At 46.1% G+C, this 20,237-nt stretch overlaps 1 protein-coding gene across 1 annotated transcript in view; it reads left to right on the top strand.

Moving 5' to 3' along the window:
• Positions 1–17,007, top strand: part of CBL (Cbl proto-oncogene) — a 72,736-nt gene extending 55,729 nt beyond the window's left edge. The window contains exons 10-16 of the mRNA XM_080815314.1: positions 5,492–5,623; positions 5,754–6,131; positions 7,866–7,960; positions 13,806–13,946; positions 14,310–14,410; positions 15,096–15,278; positions 16,454–17,007. Coding sequence (XP_080671440.1) covers positions 5,492–5,623; positions 5,754–6,131; positions 7,866–7,960; positions 13,806–13,946; positions 14,310–14,410; positions 15,096–15,278; positions 16,454–16,728 — 1,305 coding nt within the window. The 3' untranslated portion in view covers positions 16,729–17,007. The remainder of the gene's footprint in view (positions 1–5,491; positions 5,624–5,753; positions 6,132–7,865; positions 7,961–13,805; positions 13,947–14,309; positions 14,411–15,095; positions 15,279–16,453) is intronic.
• The last annotated feature ends 3,230 nt before the right edge of the window (positions 17,008–20,237 follow it).

Raw genomic sequence — 20,237 nt, 5'->3', positions numbered from 1 at the left:
TCCTCAGATAAGCACCCAAAGATACAGATCCAGTTCTTATAGCATTATTTGCAGTAATGAAAAATTCGAATCAACTCACATGTCCAGCAGTAAGAAATTTTGATACGTCCATGAGTTTGTATTCTGTTGCTGCCATAACAAATTACTACAAATTAAGCAGCTTAAAGCAACACAAGTTTATTCTGTTACAGCGTTGAAGGTCAGAAGCCCAACACGTGTGCCCTCCAGCTAGATCAGGGTAGATGCAGGTCTGTAGTTCTTCCTGTAGGCCCTAGGGGAAGACCCAGTTCCTTTTCTATTTGGATTTGGCAGAGTTTAGTTCCTCGCCAGTTGTAGGATTGAGATCCCCATGTCCTTGCTGGCTGTCCGCTCATGGTATCCCAGCTTCTAGTGGTCAGCCACACACTTTGGCTTCTGGATTTCTTTCCTCCTCCTGCCTCCTCTTTTAAGGACTTGTGTGGGATGTGAGGGTGATATGGCTGCAACATCTGTCACCCCACTGATCACCAGGGTTGATTTGGCCAATCTGGCTGGCGAGGTGGGTGTCCCCTTCCCCCCTCACAGCTCCATGTGCGTCCCTCCCAAAGCTGCATGCTCGGTCAAAGAGGACGACCTTCCCCAATAGAGGAGAGGACTTGTCTTCGGTTGGGGTATACGAGTAGCTGCACTCCGCTGCTAGAACCTTCAAACAAGCTCTCAAGGACTCATGTGATTAGATTGGGCCTGTCCACATAGTCCAGGATAATTCCCCCATCTCAAGATCCATACCTTCAGTCACATTAGCGAAGTCCCTTTTACCAAGTAAAATGACATGTTCAGTTTCTGGGTTTTGGGGTGTGACTAAACATCTTGGGGCTGGGGGATAGGGAATCCTCATTCTGCACACTACAGTCCCCATAATGGAATGCTCTGCAGAATGAGTTCAGTGTACGTATACTTAAGTGGAAAATTGTCTAATACTAAGTTTAAAAAATAATTGTATACTATGTGTAGTATCACCTTATTTCTCTAAAAAAAAATTGGTTATAAAAAAGTTTTTTTAACATGCATAGGGGAATAATTGACTACTCACTGAATTGCTGTAATTTTTGAGGGCACAAGTTCTGAGGACTTGGATGAGGCTTTTACAATAAACATAGTATTTTTGCAAGGTGTCCATTATGCTGGGTAAGAGGCTCTTTATTGGGTGCTGTAAGTATTGAGTGAGATAAGAAACCTGAAACAAAGGCCTGCGAGGAGCTAGTGGTTGTATTTGAGAAGAGAGCATGCGTGCGGCTGGAACAGTTTACCACAGGCAGACAGCATGCGCTGTTGTAGATGTTGGGTCCACACTCTAAGTGCTGTAGGGCTGTAAAGAAAAGAAAAGGAACCCTTTTCCCATAGCTGATCTGTATGAATGATTTTAAATTTACTCATTTAAATAAAAGTCATAAACGTACACTGTAGAAGTGCAAATACAGAAAAAAACAGCTTTGTGCATGGTGCTGTCACTTGGCCATTCCGTAATTTATTTAGTTTCTTAATGGACGTTCATATTATTTCCAGACTTACACAGACTGATACTCTTTTCAGGTCTGTAGGGTAAATTCCTGGCAGTGGAACTGCTGGATGAAAGTGAATGCACATTTAAACTCTTTGATGGAGGAAAGGATATAATTAGGGGAGGGACGATGGGAATTGCGCAGAGTCAGTTCTCTTGCATTTCTTAGTTGTTCAGTAGCTGCTGCGTGGGCGTCTATTATTCTTTGTATGAATTAAATTTGTTATAAAATATTTAACTTTTTTTGAGTAGATAACTAAAATTTATCCCCACGTTTTTGTCCTAAAATCACTCTTGAAGGTGTATGAGACTAGCAGGGTGCCTGACTTGTCACATCCCGGGTAGCTGTCAGCGGGTGCTTTTTTATTTATTTTTTATTTTTTTTTAGATTTTATTAATTTATTTGTGGGAGAGAGAGATAGGACACAAATAGGCAGAGTGGCAGGCAGAGAGAGGGGGAAGCAGGCTCCCCCTGCTGAACAAGGAGCCCGACGCGGGGCTCGATCCCAGGACCCTGAGATCATGACCTGAGCTGAAGGCAGATGCTTAACCCACTGAGCCATCTAGGCATCCCTCAGTGGGTGCTTTTTGTTGCTGTTGTTTTTGTTTTGTTTTGTTTTGTTTTAATTTTAAAGATTTTATTTATTTATTTGACACAGAGAGATCACAAGTAGGCAGGGGGCGGGAGGGAGCCGACTTCCCACTGAGCGGAGAGCCCAATGTGGGGCTCGATCCCAGGACCCTGAGATCATGACCTGAGCCGAAGGCAGGGGCTTAACCCACTGAGCCACCCAGGCGCCCCTGTTGCTGTTTTATTGCAGTTTTGTTTTTAATGCAGTGAATGTACTTATTACAAAATCCAAATGAAAAACGCATATGGATTATTTGGTAAGTTTAAAAGATTTGCTAGAAGGCTGGCAGAAACCTTGGCTCCCAGCCTCTGCCGCCTTCAGCTCCTCTGTGGGCCCTGCTCAGATTTGTGGGTTCTCAACACCTTTTACACCATATACTTCTAGTGCTTTCTCTTGCCTCTTCAGTGTCTGTCATCTGTTCACTTCAGGTGTTGTAGAAAAGGATTGATTATCTCCCTCCTTCCCACACCTTATCTCCCCACTACAGTTACTTGAGTGGTTCTTTTTTTTTTTTTTTTTGGTGGGGGTGGAGGCCCAAATCACTATTTGGTGTGTAAATGATTTTGCTCCTTGCTGTTCCAAGCAATACAATATGATGTAATTGCTGTTGTTTTCTCATACGACCTTCTGCTTTTCCTGGGAAAATTGCTATATATATATATATATATAGATAGATAGATATAGATATAGATATAGATATATATGTATTTTTTTTTAAGATTTTACTTATTTGAGAGAGGGTGTGAGCACACGAGCGGGGGCAGGGGGAGAAGCAGAGGGAGAGGGAGAGAATCTCCAGCAGACTCCCCACTGAGCTGAGAGCCAGATGCAGGACTCCATCTCACAACCCTGTCAGATCATGACCTGAGCCGAAATGACAAGTTGGATGCTTAACCGACTGAGCTTCCCGGGCACCCCAAATTGCTTTATTTTTATTTCCTTAGTTTTCTGTTTGTGCCTGTCACTACCAGGTCTTACCAAGCTGTCTGACGTTCTCTCAGTATAATTTTCTATGAAGTAAATTTTCTAAATACAGTAGACAGTATATAACATATTACAGTGACATGGGAAACACGGCTCCCACGGTTTCCTCTTTCTTGCTTTACTTCCTTTTGTGGGTAAAGTATGTCCTCAGAAAGGGGCGAGAGAAAACTTTTGAGACGTTTGACACCTTAGATATCTGTTCAGCCTTCAGACTGACTAGTTACACGATGCTAGGTTGAAAAAAATCTCTAAAAATTGTTATGGCTTCACTTCACTTCTAGGTTCTAGTGTTTTTTTGCTATTTGGTGCCCCCTTTCCCGCTACCCAAGAAGCTTTTAGGTTATTCTCCTTATGCTTGATTCCTTAAAAACATAAGGGTGCTTCTTGGTTTGTTTGCTTGTTTGTCATGGTTTTTTTTTTTCCTTCAGTGGGCTGGCTATGCAATAAACCCTTTCTGTATGGATATTTATGTCCCTTCGGTCATAGAACCATTCTTGTGGCATTTCTCTGATCATTTCCTCTCCACTTGTGTTTTTTATCTTTTTCTGCAGCTTGATTATCTGCTGTAATAAGAGAATGGTGCAAGGATAGGTTACGATGTTGAGCCACGAAGAGTGTAATTAGCTCAGCCCTCTGCACTTCAGGAAGGGGAATGAGCCATAGATGGTGAGAGGGGTTGTAGGCAGAGAGGGGCGCCTGGCTGGCTCAGTCAGTAGAATGTGCGACTCTTATCTTGGGGTTGTGAGTTTGAGCCCCCTGTTGGGTTGAGTGTAGAGATCACTTAAAAATAAAATCCTAAAAAAACAAAACAAAACAAAACAAAAAACGCAGAGAGGGCTTTTTTCCCAATTGGGAAACAACCTGAACAAAGGCAAGGAGGTAGGAATTGCAGAGTCAAGACTGATAGGAGAGTGGGAGTTACGGATGGACGAGCTGTTGCATAGTCTGAGGATGGCTCAGCTGGTAATGGCAAGCAAACGGATTTGGTGAGATAAGAAACCAGAATTTGGGAGAATTGCGAGAAGGTGGTTTTAATAAATCAGATCTGAGGTTGGTAAGCAGAATGAAGAGGCAGATCGAGATAGGACTCTTTCGGGGTGCCTGGGTGGCTCAGTCGTTAAGCATCTGTCTTCAGCTTATGTCGTGATCCCAGGGTCCTGGGATCAAGCCCCGCATTGGGCTCCCTGCTCGGGGAAGGCCTGCTTCTCCCTCTGCCACTCCCCCTGTTTGTGTTCCCTTTTTTGCTGTGTCTCTCTCTGTCAAATAAAATCTTTAAAAAAAGATATGAGGCTCTTTCATGGAAGAATCAGCAAGATACAGTGACTAGCTAGAAATGGATGAAGTGACAATTAGCCTAATAGCTTTCTCATTTAAGCCTTGAGGTGCCTAACTGCTCATGCTGCATCACTCATGCACCAGTGACATGGAGCCCTTTCCTTAAGCATGAGTAAAAGCAGGTAGCTAATGGTGAGGGCTTTCTTTGCCTTCATTTACCACCCAGCATTAATGATAGGCCTAAGTATGTGCATGGGTATCTTTCTGTCATCTTACGTAAGTGCTTGTAATACATATTTGCCTATATTCCATCTGTATTGCTCCCTGGGAGAGAATGCAAATGCCAAGTAGCATTTTGTATGAATTATGCAGATCTCTTGATAGCTTGCCTGGACAAGCTTCCCAGCCATTCATCACCCTGCTGCAGGCTCGGAAATGGGAGAGGTTATACATGTATTGCTTCGTCTAATTTGGCACCTCATTTTTTAAGAACACAAATTGATGGCAATATTAATTCCTTTAAATTACTGACTTGAAATAACATTTCTTCAGAAGCACTTGAGATGCTTTTTACTGATTCTGTTGATTCTTTCCCTCTAAATGTCATTATTTTTTTCTTTTTTTCCATCCTAACAAGCCACAGAGAATTTCTCATCTTTGATCTCTCTCATTGTTCTGTGCCTTGTTATTTCCCCACATGATTTGTTGAGAGGTTAATGTCTGCGCCTTCCTTTTTATATGGGTTCCTCTTTTTGATCCTGGAAGGATTTTTTTCTTTCTCTGAAGAGGAGGAGGTGGGAAGTTGTAATATCTGTTTTCAGTTGTGAGCTAGGAAGCTTCTTGTAGCAGAGCCATTTCTCCATACTTGCCTGTGGCTCGGATCTGAGTGGTAGTTCTGTGATTGAGAGCGCCCTCTTATGGTGATGCAGGAATAACTCAGGAAGCCTGACCCGTTGGTGGTAACTGCTCAGAGAACTTGGTGTGTACGGCTTTAGGAGGAATTGAAAGATGCCACTCCCTCATACAAGAATAACCTATTGGGCAATTTTATGTGTGTCAGGTGGAACGTCCCCCTTCTCCGTTTTCAATGGCCCCACAAGCTTCCCTTCCCCCAGTGCCACCGCGACTTGACCTTCTGCAACAGCGGGTATCTCTTCCTGCAAGTGCTTCTGGTCTTGGAACTGCTTCTAAGGTAAGACGTTACCCATTTCTACAGTCTTCTGATTCTTTGTTGTGGATTATAGCATTGTGGATTACAGTGGGGTTTTTTGGTTTTTTAGATAAGTAGGTTTTGATTGATTTACTTTCCTCATGCTTCACAGGTAGCTTCTGGCTCCCTTCATAAGGACAAACCATTACCAATACCTCCCACACTTCGAGATCTTCCACCACCACCCCCTCCAGACCGGCCATATTCTGTTGGAGCAGAATCCCGGCCTCAGAGACGTCCCTTGCCTTGTACACCGGGCGACTGTTCGTCCAGAGACAAACTGCCCCCTGTTCCCTGTGGCCGCCTTGGGGAATCATGGCTGCCTCGGCCAATCCCCAAAGTACCAGTGGTTGCCCCCAACTCTAGTGACCCCTGGACAGGTAGAGAATTAACCAACAGGCACTCACTCCCATTTTCATTGCCCTCACAAATGGAACCCAGAGCGGATGTGTCCAGGCTTGGAGGCACATTCAGTGTGGATACCTCCATGGTGAGTCCTGTTTCTGACATTTTTTTGCCTATTAGCAAATACTTTTGCATGATGTTGAATGGGTCAGAGTTTTGTGATAGGTTTTGTGCAGGATTCCGAGACAGTGAAACATCCCTGTCCTCAGGCGTGTGTATATATACCCTCAAGAAGTGTACTACTAGAGCAGATAAAGCGTGTTTGCCAATAACGCGATAGGTACACATGTGCACCTGCGTGTGTGTGTTTGTGTATGTATGTATGTATGGCTGGATTCATGTAGTGTAAGTGAGTATTATAAATAGAAAGCATCGAAGTTGTAGAGAAAGGGGAGATTATTTCCAAATAGAGCAATCATGAGGGCTTTATGGAACAAATGACATTTGAATTCGAAGTGTTCTTTCCAAAGTGAATAGTGTGAAGGTCACGAGTACAATGACACATGCTTGAGGTATATTGTGGAACTAGAAGTAGTTTAATTTGAGTGGAGCAGAAGTTTTATATGTCAGAGGAGGGACAAGGTCTAGAAAGGGGCATTAGTACTAGATTGGAGGACCTTGAAAATCCCATCAAGGCCAAAAGAGTTTGAATTTATTTGGTAGGAGATGAGCATTTGAAGGTTTTAAATTAGGGGAGTGACGTGAGCAAAATGATGGTTTACAGAGATAAATCCAGTAGTATGCAAAAATGGATTGCTATGAGAGTAGATTGATAGAAGGTTAGTGGTTCATTGTATAAGCATGAGATAGGGGGTGGGGTCTAGACCTGGGGGTGGGGAGGTTTATTTGTTCTTTTGTTGGTTCATTTGTGTATGCGCTCCACAAAAAAAATCCCGCCCTCACAAAGTTTACATTCTAATGGAGTAAAGACAAACATGGTAAGTTAATAAAAAACAAAGGACATTGGATGCTAATGAGAGCTATGGAGAAAAAGAGCAGAAAAAAAGGGGTATTGGGGCAGTTGATGTTGGGGTGGGGGGTCCATGGAGGGATGGGGTACAATTCTGAGCAAAGATCTGGAGCGCTGTTGAGAGTGAGCTGTGCTGATTCTGAGGGAGACCCTTCGAGGACGAAGGGGAGGCAGGTGAGTTTGGGAGAGTATGGCGTGAAGTAAGCAAGAGGGAGAATGCGCTGGTGCACATTTCATTGACCTGCTTTCTCTTGTGTATGTGAGCAGTGTTATTTCTTATGTGCTACACAAATAGTTGAAGGTTAATTAGCAGTATAACTACATAGTAATGCTGCCAGTCCCCTTCAGACAAACAAAAAAAGACAGGGGGAGAATAACCTGTGAGCAGTGAAGTTTGGAATATGGCGGAGCCCTTACGTGAACTGGGTGCTGCTGCTTGGTGGCGACAGAAGGGGGATGGTCACTTACAAGTGGCATTGAGTGACAGGCCATCTAATTCGTGAGAATGAATTAGGTCCGGCTTTCTGGTGACTGTAGAAAGAGGTGTAGGTTTTTAAAGCTAGAAAGGGTATTTGTATAGACAGCCCATTTCCTCAAATCTTCTAGAGTCAAAACAAAACCCCCCATTTCCTTGGCTCTTTTTAGATCTCTGTCTTCCTCGCCCTGACATTTAAACTCTGTTCAGAGCCTGAAAGCAGCTCTGCTTTTGGTCAGATGTGGTAACGTGTGAGTGGCATTGAGAGCAAGGTCTGGGTCTGTGTTACTGTTCTTACTATTTTGATGGGGTCGGAGAAGGAAGAGGAGACACTGAGTCGTGTTAAGAAGGTTCTTTCTCACTTTTCTTTCCAGAATGTGAATAACAGCCCATTAGCAGGTTCAGAGTGCGAGCACCCCAAAATCAAACCTTCTGCATCGGCCAATGCCATTTACTCTCTGGCCGCCCGGTAAGTACAAGGCCGCAGCCCGCACAGCGGATGCGCTCCCGCTGGCCAGCAGCCTCCGCACAGAGCGTAGGGAGCACAGGGTGGCCTGAGGAAGAAAGTATAAGCTGATCTGTGTTTGTATCAGCTCAAAACTAGATCCTCTGTTTTGGTTTCCTCTTTTCTATTTTCTCTATGTCTGTGTACGTCAATTAGCCTTGCTGGGCTTAGTGATTTTATTAATCTTCTCAAAGAAGCAGTTTTGGTTTTGTTGACTTCTGTTAAAAAAAAAAAAAATCTTTTCTTAATCATTCTTATAATTTTTAAGTTTGATTCCTAATTCTTGGTATGTATGGTAAAATACACACCAAATACACCGTCTTGGGGCACCCAGGTGGCTCAGTCGGTTAAGCGTCTTGACTCTTAGTTTCAGCTCAGGCCATGATCTCAGGGCTGTGGGATTGAGCCCTGCGCTGAGCTTCGCGTGGGGCACGGAGTCTGCTTGGGATTCTCTCTCTCCCTCTGTCCCTCCCCCTCTCCCTTTCTCCCTCTCTAAACATGTATACATACACCATCGTACTTAGAAGTGTACGGGTCAGTGGTATTAAGTGCATTCATATTATGCAACCATCACCATCATCCGTGCTCATAACTCTTCATCTTGTAAAACTGAAAACCTGCACACACTGAGTAGTTGTTCCCCGTCCTTCCCTGCCCTGGCAGCCACCATTAGGCTTTGTCTTTAGGATTTTGAGTACTTTAAATACCACCTGTAAGTACAACCATACAGTGTTTGTCTTTTTGTGACTGGTTTAATTTACTTATCGTAATGTTCTCGTCCATGTTATAGAATATGGCAGACTTTCCTTACTCTTTAAGGCAGAGTAATATTCCAGTGTATGTATATACAGTCGTGCCCCCCCCCTTTATCTGCATGGGATATCTTTCAAGGCCCCCTGAATGCCTGAAACCAAGGATAGTACTGAACCCTATATGTACACTATGTTTTTTTTTCTAACATACATACATACATATATACGTACATACATGGTAAAGTTTGGTTTATAAATTAGGCACAGTAAGAGATTAGCAACAACAATAATAAAATAGAACAGTTGGAACAGTTTGCTCTAGAAGTTGTATGAGTGTGGTCTTTCTCAGAACACCGTACTGTACTCCCCCTTCTCGTGGTCATGTGAGGTAAAGTGCCTCTGATGAGAAGAAGTGAGGGGGGGTGATGTAGGCGTTTGGACGTAGCGTTAGGCTGCTGTTGACCTACTGATAATACGTCAGAAGTAGGATCATCTGCTTCCACACCACAGCTGACTATGGGTAAGTAAAACCACAGAAGATAAAATTGCAGATAAAGGGTGACTCCTGTACCACATTTTGCTTATCTGTTCATCGGTGGGTGGACACTGGGATGGCTTTCACGTTTTAGCTGTTGCAGTGATGCTGCTGTGAATGTGGGTGAACAGATACTGCTCAGGGCCCTACTTTCAATTCTTTTGAATATATACACAGAAGTAGTATTCCTGGGTACTATGGTAATTCTATTTTTAATTTTTTGAGACACCACCATACTGTTTCCCATGCCCTTTTTGTGGCATCTTTACGCTTTTCTGTATATGAGATCATATCATCTGCAAACAGGGAGATAATTTTTCTTCTTTTCCGATATGATTGCCTTTTATTTCTCTTGCCTTGTTGATCTGGTTAGAAATTCTAGTACTGAGACATCTGGGTGGCTCGTTCGGTTAAGCATCTGCCTTCGGCTCCAGTCACCCTGGGGTCCTTCCTGCATTGGGCTCCCTGCTCAGCGGGGAGCCTGCTTCTCCCTCTCCCTGCCGCTCCCCCTGCTTATGCTTCCTTTTTATCTGACAAATAAATAAATAAAATCTAAAAAAGAAAAAGACAAAGAAATTCTAGTACTCTCTTGAGTATTCAGGAATGGTGAAAGTGGACATGCTTGCCTTGTTCCTGATCCTTCAGGAAAAGCTTTCAGTCTTTCACCATTGCGTATGATGCTTGCTGTGGGTGTTTCATATATGGCTTTCGTTATGTTTAGGTACTTTTATTCCTATTTTAGTTGAGTGTTTTTGTCATAAAAGGGTGTTAAATATTGTCAAATGCTTTTCTGCACCAACCGAGATGATTGTGTGGGGTTTTTTCCCCTTTTGTTGACCTGCTGTATTTATATTAATCTGCTTGCATTTGTTGAGCCATCCTTGCATTCCAGGTATGAATCCCACTGATGTATAATGGTGCATAATCCTTCTTAAGTGCTGCTGAATTCTTTTTGCTGGTATTTTGTTGCGGACTTTTGCATCAGTGTTCATAAGGGACATTGATATGTTGTTTTCCTTTAGTGTCCTTGTCTGCCTTTGTGTCATGATTGTGCCATCCTCACAGAATGAGTTAGAAAGTGTTCTTTCTTCAGGTCTTTGGAGCAATTTGAAAAGAACTGGTGGCGTGCCTGCGTGGTCCATTGAGTTAGGCGTCAGCCTTCAGCTCAGGTCATGATCCCCCTGCTCAGCGGGAGCCTTCTTCTCCCTCTGCCTCCACTTGTGTGATGCTCTCTCTCTCTCTCGTTCTCTCTCTCCCAAGTAAATAAAGTCTTTCCAAAAAAAGAATTGGTACTCGTTTTGTATTAAACACTTGGTCGCATTCACCAGAGAAGCTATCACTTATGTGGCTGTTGTTGTTGGCAGGTTTTGGACTACTGAATTCATCTCCTGTAAGTCTTTTCAAATTCTCAATTTTTTGTGATTTAGTCTTAGGAAGTATTGTGTTTCTAGGAATTTGTCCATTTAAGTTACACATTGTTTTGGCATATAACTATTCATAGTACTTTCTTAAAATCTTTTTTATTTCTGTAGAATTGGTAGTAATGTCTCCACTTTAATTTCTGAGTTTTAGTAATTGGAGTCTTCTTTTTTTCTTAATCCATCTAGATAATGACACAAAGATAATGATAATGACATCATGACACAAAGCCAGACAAGTTTTGTCAGTTTTGTTGCTCTTTCTGAAGAACTAACTTTTGGTTTCATTGATTTTTCTTTGTTGTAGTGGGTTTGTTTGTTTTTTTTCTCCTATGTATGTATTTATTTGACAGAGAGAGTGAGTGAGCACAAGTAGGCAGAGCAGCAGGCAGAGGGAGAAACAGGCTCCCCGCTGAGCAGGGACCCTGATGCGGGGCTCCATCCCAGGACCCTGAGATGATGACCTGAGCCGAAGGCAGTCACCTCACCAACTGAGCCACCCAGGCACCCCAGTTTCTCTGTATTTTACTTACTTCTGCTCTAGTCTTCATTGCTTCCTTCCTTCCACTAGCCTTCGTTTTGGTTGATTCTTTTTGTAGTTCCTTAAGTTGTAAAGTTAGGTTGATTTGAGATCTTTTTTTATCTTTAACGGAGCCATCAATGCTATAAATATAGCACTGCTTTAGGTTTTGGTGCGCCATGTTTTTGGTCTCATTCACCTCTAAGTGTTTTCTAATTTCCTTTGTAATTTCTTCTTTGATCTGTTGGCTGTTTAAAAGTGTATTACTTGATTTTCACAATTTTGTAGCATTTTCAGTCTCACTTTTGTTACTGATTTCTAATTTGATGAGATTGTGGTCAGAGAAGATACTTTGCATGTCTTTTAAAATCTGTTAAGACTTAATTTGTGGCCTCACATACTGTCTGTCTAGAAACTGTCCCTGTGCACTTGAGTGTGCCGCTGTTGGGTGGAGTGTCGTGTCTATATCTGTTAGAGCTGATCGGTTTATATGTTGTTTAAGTACTGTCTCCATGCTTCTGTCTGGCTGTTCTATCCATTATTGTGGGTGAGGTTAAGAAATTTTCACCTATTGGGGCGTCTGGGTGGTGCACTTGGTCAGGCGTCCAGCTCTTGGTTTTGGCTCAGGTCATGAGATCAAACCCCGTATCAGTCTCCAAGCTCAGCACGGAGTCTGCTTCAGGATTCTTCCTTCCTTCCCTCTCTCTCCCTCTGTTTCTCACCTCCCCGATCCCCCACCATGTGCACATGTTCACTCTCTCCCTCTTTTTCTCTCTCTCAAATATTTTTTTTAAGTTCTTTTATTCAGTACATTATTATTTGACAGGTTGTCACCTTTTTTTTCAGTGTCATTAATAGTGCTGTAGTGAATATTCTCAGTTATTTTCTTAGAGAAGATTCTTAGGAGTGGAATTTCTGAGTCCAAGGGTATGCATGTTTGGTTATATATTTTTGGGGAATTACACTCCAGAAAAGTTGTACTAATTTCTTATTTCTAAAACTATGTAAGAAAGTATCCATTTCCCTATATTTTCCCCAATACTTGGTATTTTTCCTTAATTTTTATAGGCATTTCCTTAATCTTTATAGGTATTTCCCACAAACAATTTATTATGAAAAGTGTCAAGCACAGAGTCAGGGTGACAGATTTTCACCGTGACCATCCATATACTCCCCACCTGGGTTCTACTGACAGCATTTTTTTTTTTTTAATATTTTATTTATTTGACAGAGAGAAATCACAACTAGGCAGAGAGGCAGGCAGAGAGAGAGGAGGAAGCAGGCTCCCTGCGGAGCAGAGAGCCTGATGAGGGGCTCGATCCCAGGACCCTGAGATCATGACCTGAGCCGAAGGCAGAGGCTTTAACTCACTGAGCCACCCAGGCGCCCCCTGACAGCATTTTTTTATCGGCTGGGTTTATCATGCATTTCTCTCTATCCTTTTTTTTCCTTTAATAATCTCTACACCCAGTGTGGGGCTCGAACCTACAACCCTGAGGTTAAGCATCATATGCTCCATGACTGAGCCTGCCAGGCACCGCTCTGTCTGTACTTCTGTCCATCCATAAGTCTATTTTTTTGGACACGTTTCAGAGTAAATTGTAGATACTAATACAGTTCCACCTGAAAACCTGAGCATGCCGTGTGCAAAGAAAGTAACGCGAGGACATGAGAAAAACAAAATCTCCAGTTATGTTATAGGGATTGTCTGTGTTAGGTTTCCGTGGCATTTAAGTATCTTATAATCAGCTGTTGCTTTCATAATTGGGAAAAACAAACACTGAGTAAACACAGGCAAACCCCGTAGGTGCTCCCGCTAGTTACAGACTGCTTCAGATGCACAGGGATGGTGTAAAGGGGGGGTGGGGGAGATGCTCTCTTTAACTCACATTCCTGGTAGCCATTGTGTCTGTATGTGTACACGTGTGTGTTTCTCAATTTGTGGATTTGTTTTGTCTTGTTTTCTTGTGATTTTTGTCTTTGTCCGGTTTCAGGGTGCATAGTAGGAGAAGTTTCAGTTCAAAAGTTTCTGGGTGAGAGCTTGTACGCCCTTTGGGTATAATGACGGGATCCCTGAAGCAGGAATCAGGATGGGGAGTCTGGTCTCAGATCTGGTGCTAAGCTAGCAAGGCACCTAATCTCTTTTATTTCAGATGGTTCTTACATCAAACGAGGAGAAAAGGTGTTTATACTATGAGATAATGAACGAGAAGGCTTTTGACAAGCTGTAAACTCTCCGAAACTGTAGATAGATTCTAGAGTGGGGACTCAGTACAGGTTCCTAGCATACGTGATGGTGACTCCTAACTTACCTGGGGACAGAGACTCACAAGTATCAAGTACTGCCCCCGTTTGCAGCCCAGCTCAGCACAGCTGCATCTGTGGTCAGCTGAGAGCAGAGATCCGTTAGTGCCTTTTGTAATAACGACCGTTCTTGGCCGGGAGGAGGAGTAGTTCCCTAGGTGCCATCCGTTCGCTCTGTCGGATTTGGGTCGTGGCCTGGTTGAAGGCACTCATTTCATATTTGCACGTTTAGCAGCTTGTTGGTTTTCAGTTTCTTTCTCTTTTATTCTTCTTCTTCCAGGCCTCTTCCTGTGCCAAAGCTGCCCCCCGGGGAGCAGTGTGAAAGTGAGGAGGACACAGAGTATATGACCCCCTCCTCTAGGCCTCTGGGGCTTCCAAAGCCAGATGGGAAACGGCCTTTGGAGACCGCCCAGAGTTCACGGTACGTTCATGACAGTCCCATCTGGGAGCGGGGGTGACACCACTCACCTGCTTGGCTGCCTGTGCGATGTCACCGGCCGGAGTTAAAGCAGACGGTTGTATGCGGTCCCTAGTGTTTGGTCTCTTCCAGCTATAGGCGATCCCACTTACACTTCCTCACGGTCATGTTCATTTCAAAAACACTCATCTATTATGCATCGGAAGAGTCAGTCTTGGGGCATTTGTTAGTGATCCTGGCAAAAGGAGTGTGTGTTGTCCTGATAGACTCTGGGTCTAGAATAGTGAAGACCAGATGAGTGTTAATAAGTTTGCAGGTAACAGAGTTCTGTTGTGAAGATCATCTGCCCCGTTCCTTCTGCTTCAGAGCGTGTGACTGTGACCAGCCGATCGATAGCTGTACATACGAAGCAATGTATAATATCCAGTCCCAGGCGACGCCATTGGCCACGGAGAGCAGCTCCTTCGGTGAGTAGCTATCCTGCCACTTGGAAAATCATTGCTGTGTCATAGGAATGAACCTATAATATTTGGCCATTTGGGACAGCTTGATCTTAGCAAGAACTTCTTTTAAATAATTTCCTTTGCAGAATATCTTTGATCCATGGGCAGTAAAACCCTCTCCTCTCTTTCATTTCCTGTTCCCACAGCGAGTTCCCTTTTCATCCTTCCAGGGCCTAGAGACATTCGGGGTTATGGGGCCTGGGCCCGCAGTGCTGACAGCTCCCTTTTATTTCCTTTGCTTTTTAGCATTGATGAAATTCTTTTGTGTGTGGGTGGTGAACACTCTATTCCCATATCAACTAGCTTCCCAAGTGGAAAGTCCAAGAAGGCAGCACACACAGGCTCTTCAGCTGGTGCTCCAAGGTGTCATGTCGATAGTGATGTTGAATGGGTGCCATAAAATGGTGCTGAGTCTTTGGCGTCGGCAGCCGTCACCATTGGCAGGGGTAGCCTTTGCCCCTTCAGGAGAGCAGAGCTTCGGGATTGGCACAGACTGCATTTTCTCTGTTCTTTTATCTCCAGCCTCAGGGCTTCACATGGTGGTTGGCCTGGGGTAGAGAGTCGGTAACTTTGATGGGTTTCTCTCCACGAGCTGTATTAGCACACGGGTGTGTAAGAAGGTGGTAACAGCACACACTTTTTTCTCTAGGGGAAGGGAATCTGGCCGCGGGCCATGGGGGTGCCGGCCCCGAGGGATCAGAAAATGAGGAAGACGGCTATGACGTCCCTAAGCCACCGGTGCCAGCTGTGCTGGCCCGCCGGACCCTCTCCGACATCTCTAACGCCAGCTCCTCTTTTGGCTGGTTGTCTCTGGAAGGCGAGCCCACCACACGTGAGTCTCCAGGCCGGCTTGGGTTTGTGCTATGGCAGAGGTGACTGCTGGGCCACAGCGCCTTTGTCACCAGATTTTAGTCTCTTTAGTCTAAGTGGGAGGAAGAGCTGGTCCTGGGTCCCAGTTAAGAAGTTAAACTGGAGGGGCACGTGGGTGGCTCAGAGGGTTAAGCCTCTGCCTTCAACTTGGGTCATGATCCCAGGGTCCTGGGTTCGAGCCCTGCATCAGGCTCTCTGCTCAGCGGGGAGCCTGCTTCCTGCCCCCCTGCCTGCCTGCTTGTGATCTCTCTCTCTCTGTGTCAAATAAATAAAATCTTAAAAAAAAAAAAAAAGAAAGAAAGAAAAATTTAAACTGGAGTCCAATTTTTCAGGATTCTGCCAGGCTTAAGAGGTTGTTCCTTAAACCCTGGCCCCTCTTGGCTGGTGGGAGGTGGGGCTTCCGGTTCTTCCGAGCATGTTTTAGGACACTGGTAATGAAGCCTGATGATACAGAGCACGCATTCCTGACTTCTGGACACTGTTGCGTTGCCAGGAGGGCGTGCGGACTCTGGAAAGCACACTGAGTGGGCTTGGAGCCAGCCTGCACTTGGGCCTTGACCGTCAAGGGCTGCCCTCGCACCTGTGCCTGCCTGGAAGGGCAGCACCCAGGGTTGCTGTCCCGCTGGAAACTGAAGCCCGCGCTCAGGACAGCTGGTGAAAGAGAGACAGCATCCAGCTGCCCAGGGAGGCGGTGACCCCACCCACCCAGCCTTGCTTCCTGCTGCCCGGCGGCAGCTCAGGCTTCCTTCTGTTCTCCTTCTTTGTCAGAGGAGACGTTTAGCGTCCTCTCTGGCCCCATCTGAAATGTCATTTTCAATTGTCCCAGCACTACCGTGCATGAACACTTGTTGCAAAATGTGTAAAGCACGACGACGCAGATAGAGGTGTCTGAGCTCGGGGCAGCAATGTCCCTGTCAGCGGAGCAGGCGGATGGTATATTTAGAAGATGGCTCCTGCCAGGAGGGAGGAGGAGGAGGAGGTTAGCTGCTACAACCCTGGAACCTGTAGAGCCCGGGCCTTTGAGAGCCCGAGTACCCCGTTGCAGTAGGTCAGCTCGATCCTAGGACACTGTTCTTACTGCTGTTAAAGGGCGGCTCCCCCCAGATTTGCACCTCTTTTCTGTTTGATTTCTTCTAGACTTCACCGAGGGTTCCCAAGTTCCTGAAAGGCCTCCCAAGCCGTTCCCTCGGCGAATCAACTCAGAACGGAAAGCAGGCAGCTGTCAGCCGGGTGCCGCCGCCGCCGCCTCCTCTCCTCAGCTCTCCAGTGAGATCGAGAGCCTCATGAGCCAGGGCTATTCCTACCAGGACATTCAGAAGGCCCTGGTCATTGCCCACAACAACATCGAAATGGCCAAGAACATCCTCCGGGAATTTGTTTCTATCTCGTCTCCCGCCCATGTCGCCACCTAGCAGAGCCCTCCCCGCTGTGGCGTCAGGACCAGTGAGCAGGGCGCTGTCCCCCGGGCGGCCCCTCAGAGGGCAGAGCTTCCTCGGGCGACTTCACAGTGAAGTCTGGCCCTCTCTGTGGAATTCCACATCTGTGGTTCCAAGATTTCAAAACAGTGGAATGAACGTGGAGCAGCTAGTGTGTTTTACTTTATTTGTTTTGAGAGTGGATTTGAAGGTGTCCTTCAGTCCCCAATTAGAGTGGATTTTTATTAAATGGTGTAGCCTACCGGAGGAACAGTCCAGAAAGCGGTGGGAGAAGTATCGTGCTGTAAATCCTCATGGGGGACTTCAGACTTCCCTGGGTTAAGGAGTGCTTGTGCGTGTGTGTGTCTGTCTGTCTGTCTGTGGTGGCGTGTGTCCTGTGATTATAAGATGAGCCTGCTGTGTGTGTTAATCCCGGGCAGGGAATTAGCACAAGAGAAGTAGGAAGGAACGGTCCGGAGACCTCCATCTACTGTGGTGTGAGACCCCGCCCTGGTGTGTAGGACGGCGCCCTCGAGCTCCCCTGTGGCTTGGATTACCGTACGCACAGCTCGAGTCTTGTATTTTTAGAACACCCTCCCTCTGTCCTTTCCCCTGTCTCTGCCTCCGCCTCCTCCTCCTCGGTGTCTGTCATTGGCCGCGGGCTTGCTCCGACCAGCCTCACTGAAGCCAGTGGCTTACAGGATGTTCCTGATTATGTGTGATGGTTTTGGTTTGTTTGGTGGATAGACGGGGCAAGAAGAAGTACTGTCGCTGCATCGTCACCATCCTGTGTGCTCCTGGTCACTCCAAAGCACTGTTTCCATAGGAACGTTGACTCTGTGACAATGAGATGTTTTAATTGGATATAATGACGTAATGACTGATCTGAGATAGAGGCCTTCAGATACATTCCATGCCCTCCCCAGAAGACAGTCTGTGGGAGTCCGTTGCCTTCCTGCCAGGTGTGTGTTCTCATGTAGGTCACAGGTGTTTGTCCTTACTGGGAAGGGAAGAACATTTGTTTGCCGTCTGGCTTTCTGGCCTGAATGCCACCAAACTTTCAGGAGCTTCCTTTTCATGCTCTTTCCCTTGTTATGCAGAAGATGCACAAAATAGGATTCGTCGGTTTGGTTTTTCTTCCCACTGAGTCAGTTCCAACTTGTGTGGGCATCTCCCTCGGAACGGGAGCCAGGTTATACTTTCAGAAGAGGCTTTTGTCCTTGCCCTTGAAGGGGAGGGGATGGCACCCATGGTAGCGCAGCATTTTGCTGGTAATGAGCACCAGTCCTCCCCTGGCACCACCGACGATGCGGTTTTCTCCTGTGCCTGTGGCTTTGGGAACGGAGCATCTCTTTCCCTCTTCTCTCCACACTGGTCCTCTGTGCTCTTCACAGACCGCGTTCTCCATAGTAATGACAGGTCCCGAAGCGCGACGAACACCTTCGCGGGGGTCAGAGAGGGAGCAAAAAGCCCAGCAGCTGGTGTGCGTGCGGGTTTGTGAGGAAGATTCGGAGTGCAGCGTGGGACGGCCGTGAGTCGGTTCCGGTAAGGTACTGCGAAATGAGCCCCGGTCAGCCAGTGCTCTGGCCGGTCTTTGCTGACTTCCCGAGCAGGCTGTTGCCTCCTGCGCAGCAGAAGCAAACCTACTCTGATACATCTGCCCTCCTCAGAGTCTAAATCATGCTTTTGTCTTTAGATCCAGACAGAAATGAATCTCTCGAGGTCCATTTTCTTTCCCATCTTTTTGTCTGTGGAACTAAAACGTTTCCTGATTCTTCTCTTCGCTTTCGGCTATTCCTAGACTTTTTGGCTTTATGCTGTTGCCTCAGAACCATTTACATTTCCAGGGCAGATGGTACTGGACCTCTTGTCGATAGGCCCCGGCTCCCCAGTGTCTGCTCAGCATGGCTGGGAGCAGCAGGCCCTGCCCGGGCGCACCTGGGAGCGGGACAGTGGCAGTCACTGGGAAGCAGTGACCTAGCATCTCCTTCTAGGAGCCAGTAAGGAGCCTGTTTCATTTGTGGTTAATACTCAGTTTGCATTTTGTTTAGATGCTGAAGAGTCAGGCTAAGAACTAGGGAAGACGGCAGCATTTTCCCTGCCTGTCCACACTGGAAGTTTTCTTTGTCTGCAGACCTCGTCCACAGTCTGAAGGTGTGTCAGGAGAACAGAGCCCTGGTTCTGCGTATCTCTTGCCTGTTCGGTGTATCCCACATCTTCTCTGGAGAGTCTTTCCTTACTCCATATAGGCCAAGGGCAGATTCGTCCCTTTTTTCCTAATTGAGTACCCCCGTGCCTCCTGGGGTGGGCCCTGAGACCGGGCTGTCAAGACCCTAGGGTCAGATATACGCATCGGTGACCGGCTTGCTGGGTGGCTGTCCGCTGCGGGCCTGGGCTTCCCACGCGTTAGACCGTTCTGGGAGGTTTGCTCTCTTTGGGTGCTCTGAGGACAAACCTCAGCCATGTCTGAGACCGCCATCATCCCCTCAGGAAAGTTTCCACGTGGGCGTTTGTCTTGAGGGGACTTCCAAAACTTTAATTTCTTCACTTTTCCTTGGACTAAGGCACAAATAACCCTTCTTCATCTTCCGGTTGTATGGCAGTTTCTAATTCTGGGCTCTGCTCGGAATTTAAAATTGCCCTTTCAGAAGTGGACTCTGAGTTCTGCCAGTTTGGGCAGACCCCTTCCCTCTCTCCCTCTGAATTCAGGGTGGTTCCTTCTCTGGTCCCTTCCCAGGAGGATGAGGTAAAAGCCACTTAGGGGTTTTGTCAGATGCATTAGGCTCTTCTCTTCAGTGCGGTCTCCTGCTCTCCCGCTGTCTTTCTGGCTCGTCGTCGTCTGGGGTCTGCTCGGCAGTAGGTCATCCGCTGCCCCTGCCAGGCTCCTTCCGCTCAGGTAAAGGGTTCTCAAGTGGGAAAACCTGTGGGCTCTGTGATATACCTCCCTTGAAGAAATGAAGAGATTGGGCAGTTTCTCGTCTCAGCATTTACCTGTTAATGTTGATGTAAATAGCGCTCTATACCTGTGGATGGCCGTTCTCCTCCCCTGGCCCTCTGGCCCCCCACAGCCCCCCCCCCCACTCTGCCCTTCTGTTCTCTCACCCACACAGCCCCAGGGCCCAGGATGGGGAAGAGTGCTCCTTGTATCAGTTAGCTGTTCTGTGGATTAAAATTTTTGGAAGGGGGTCGCTATTCTTCATACTTAAAAGTATTTATTTTCTCTGTAGAAAAGTAAAATATAACCCATGGTCCACACAGCAAACATACAAATGAGTTTTTGTAAATTTGCTAGCAGAGTAGGGACCAAGCTCTGTGTTCCCTTTAAGGCACCATTAACAAGATCCACACCTGTTTCGGGTGGTCGGCGCAGGTGTTGATGCAGAATATTTTCCTACCTCACGTCATGACAGTCAGGGTTACAGACCTTCTTCCTAAACTGCAACTTTCCCTTCCTGCCATTGGCCTTTCTGACTCCAGTGGCCGCTGGCCTGGGAAGAGTGGCCTTC

Source organism: Martes martes, assembly GCF_963455335.1.
Source record: "Martes martes genome assembly, chromosome: 10".
Lineage (NCBI taxonomy): Eukaryota > Metazoa > Chordata > Mammalia > Carnivora > Mustelidae > Martes > Martes martes.
Note: the sequence above shows the minus strand (reverse complement) of the source record. Positions and strands in the feature narration are given on the sequence as shown.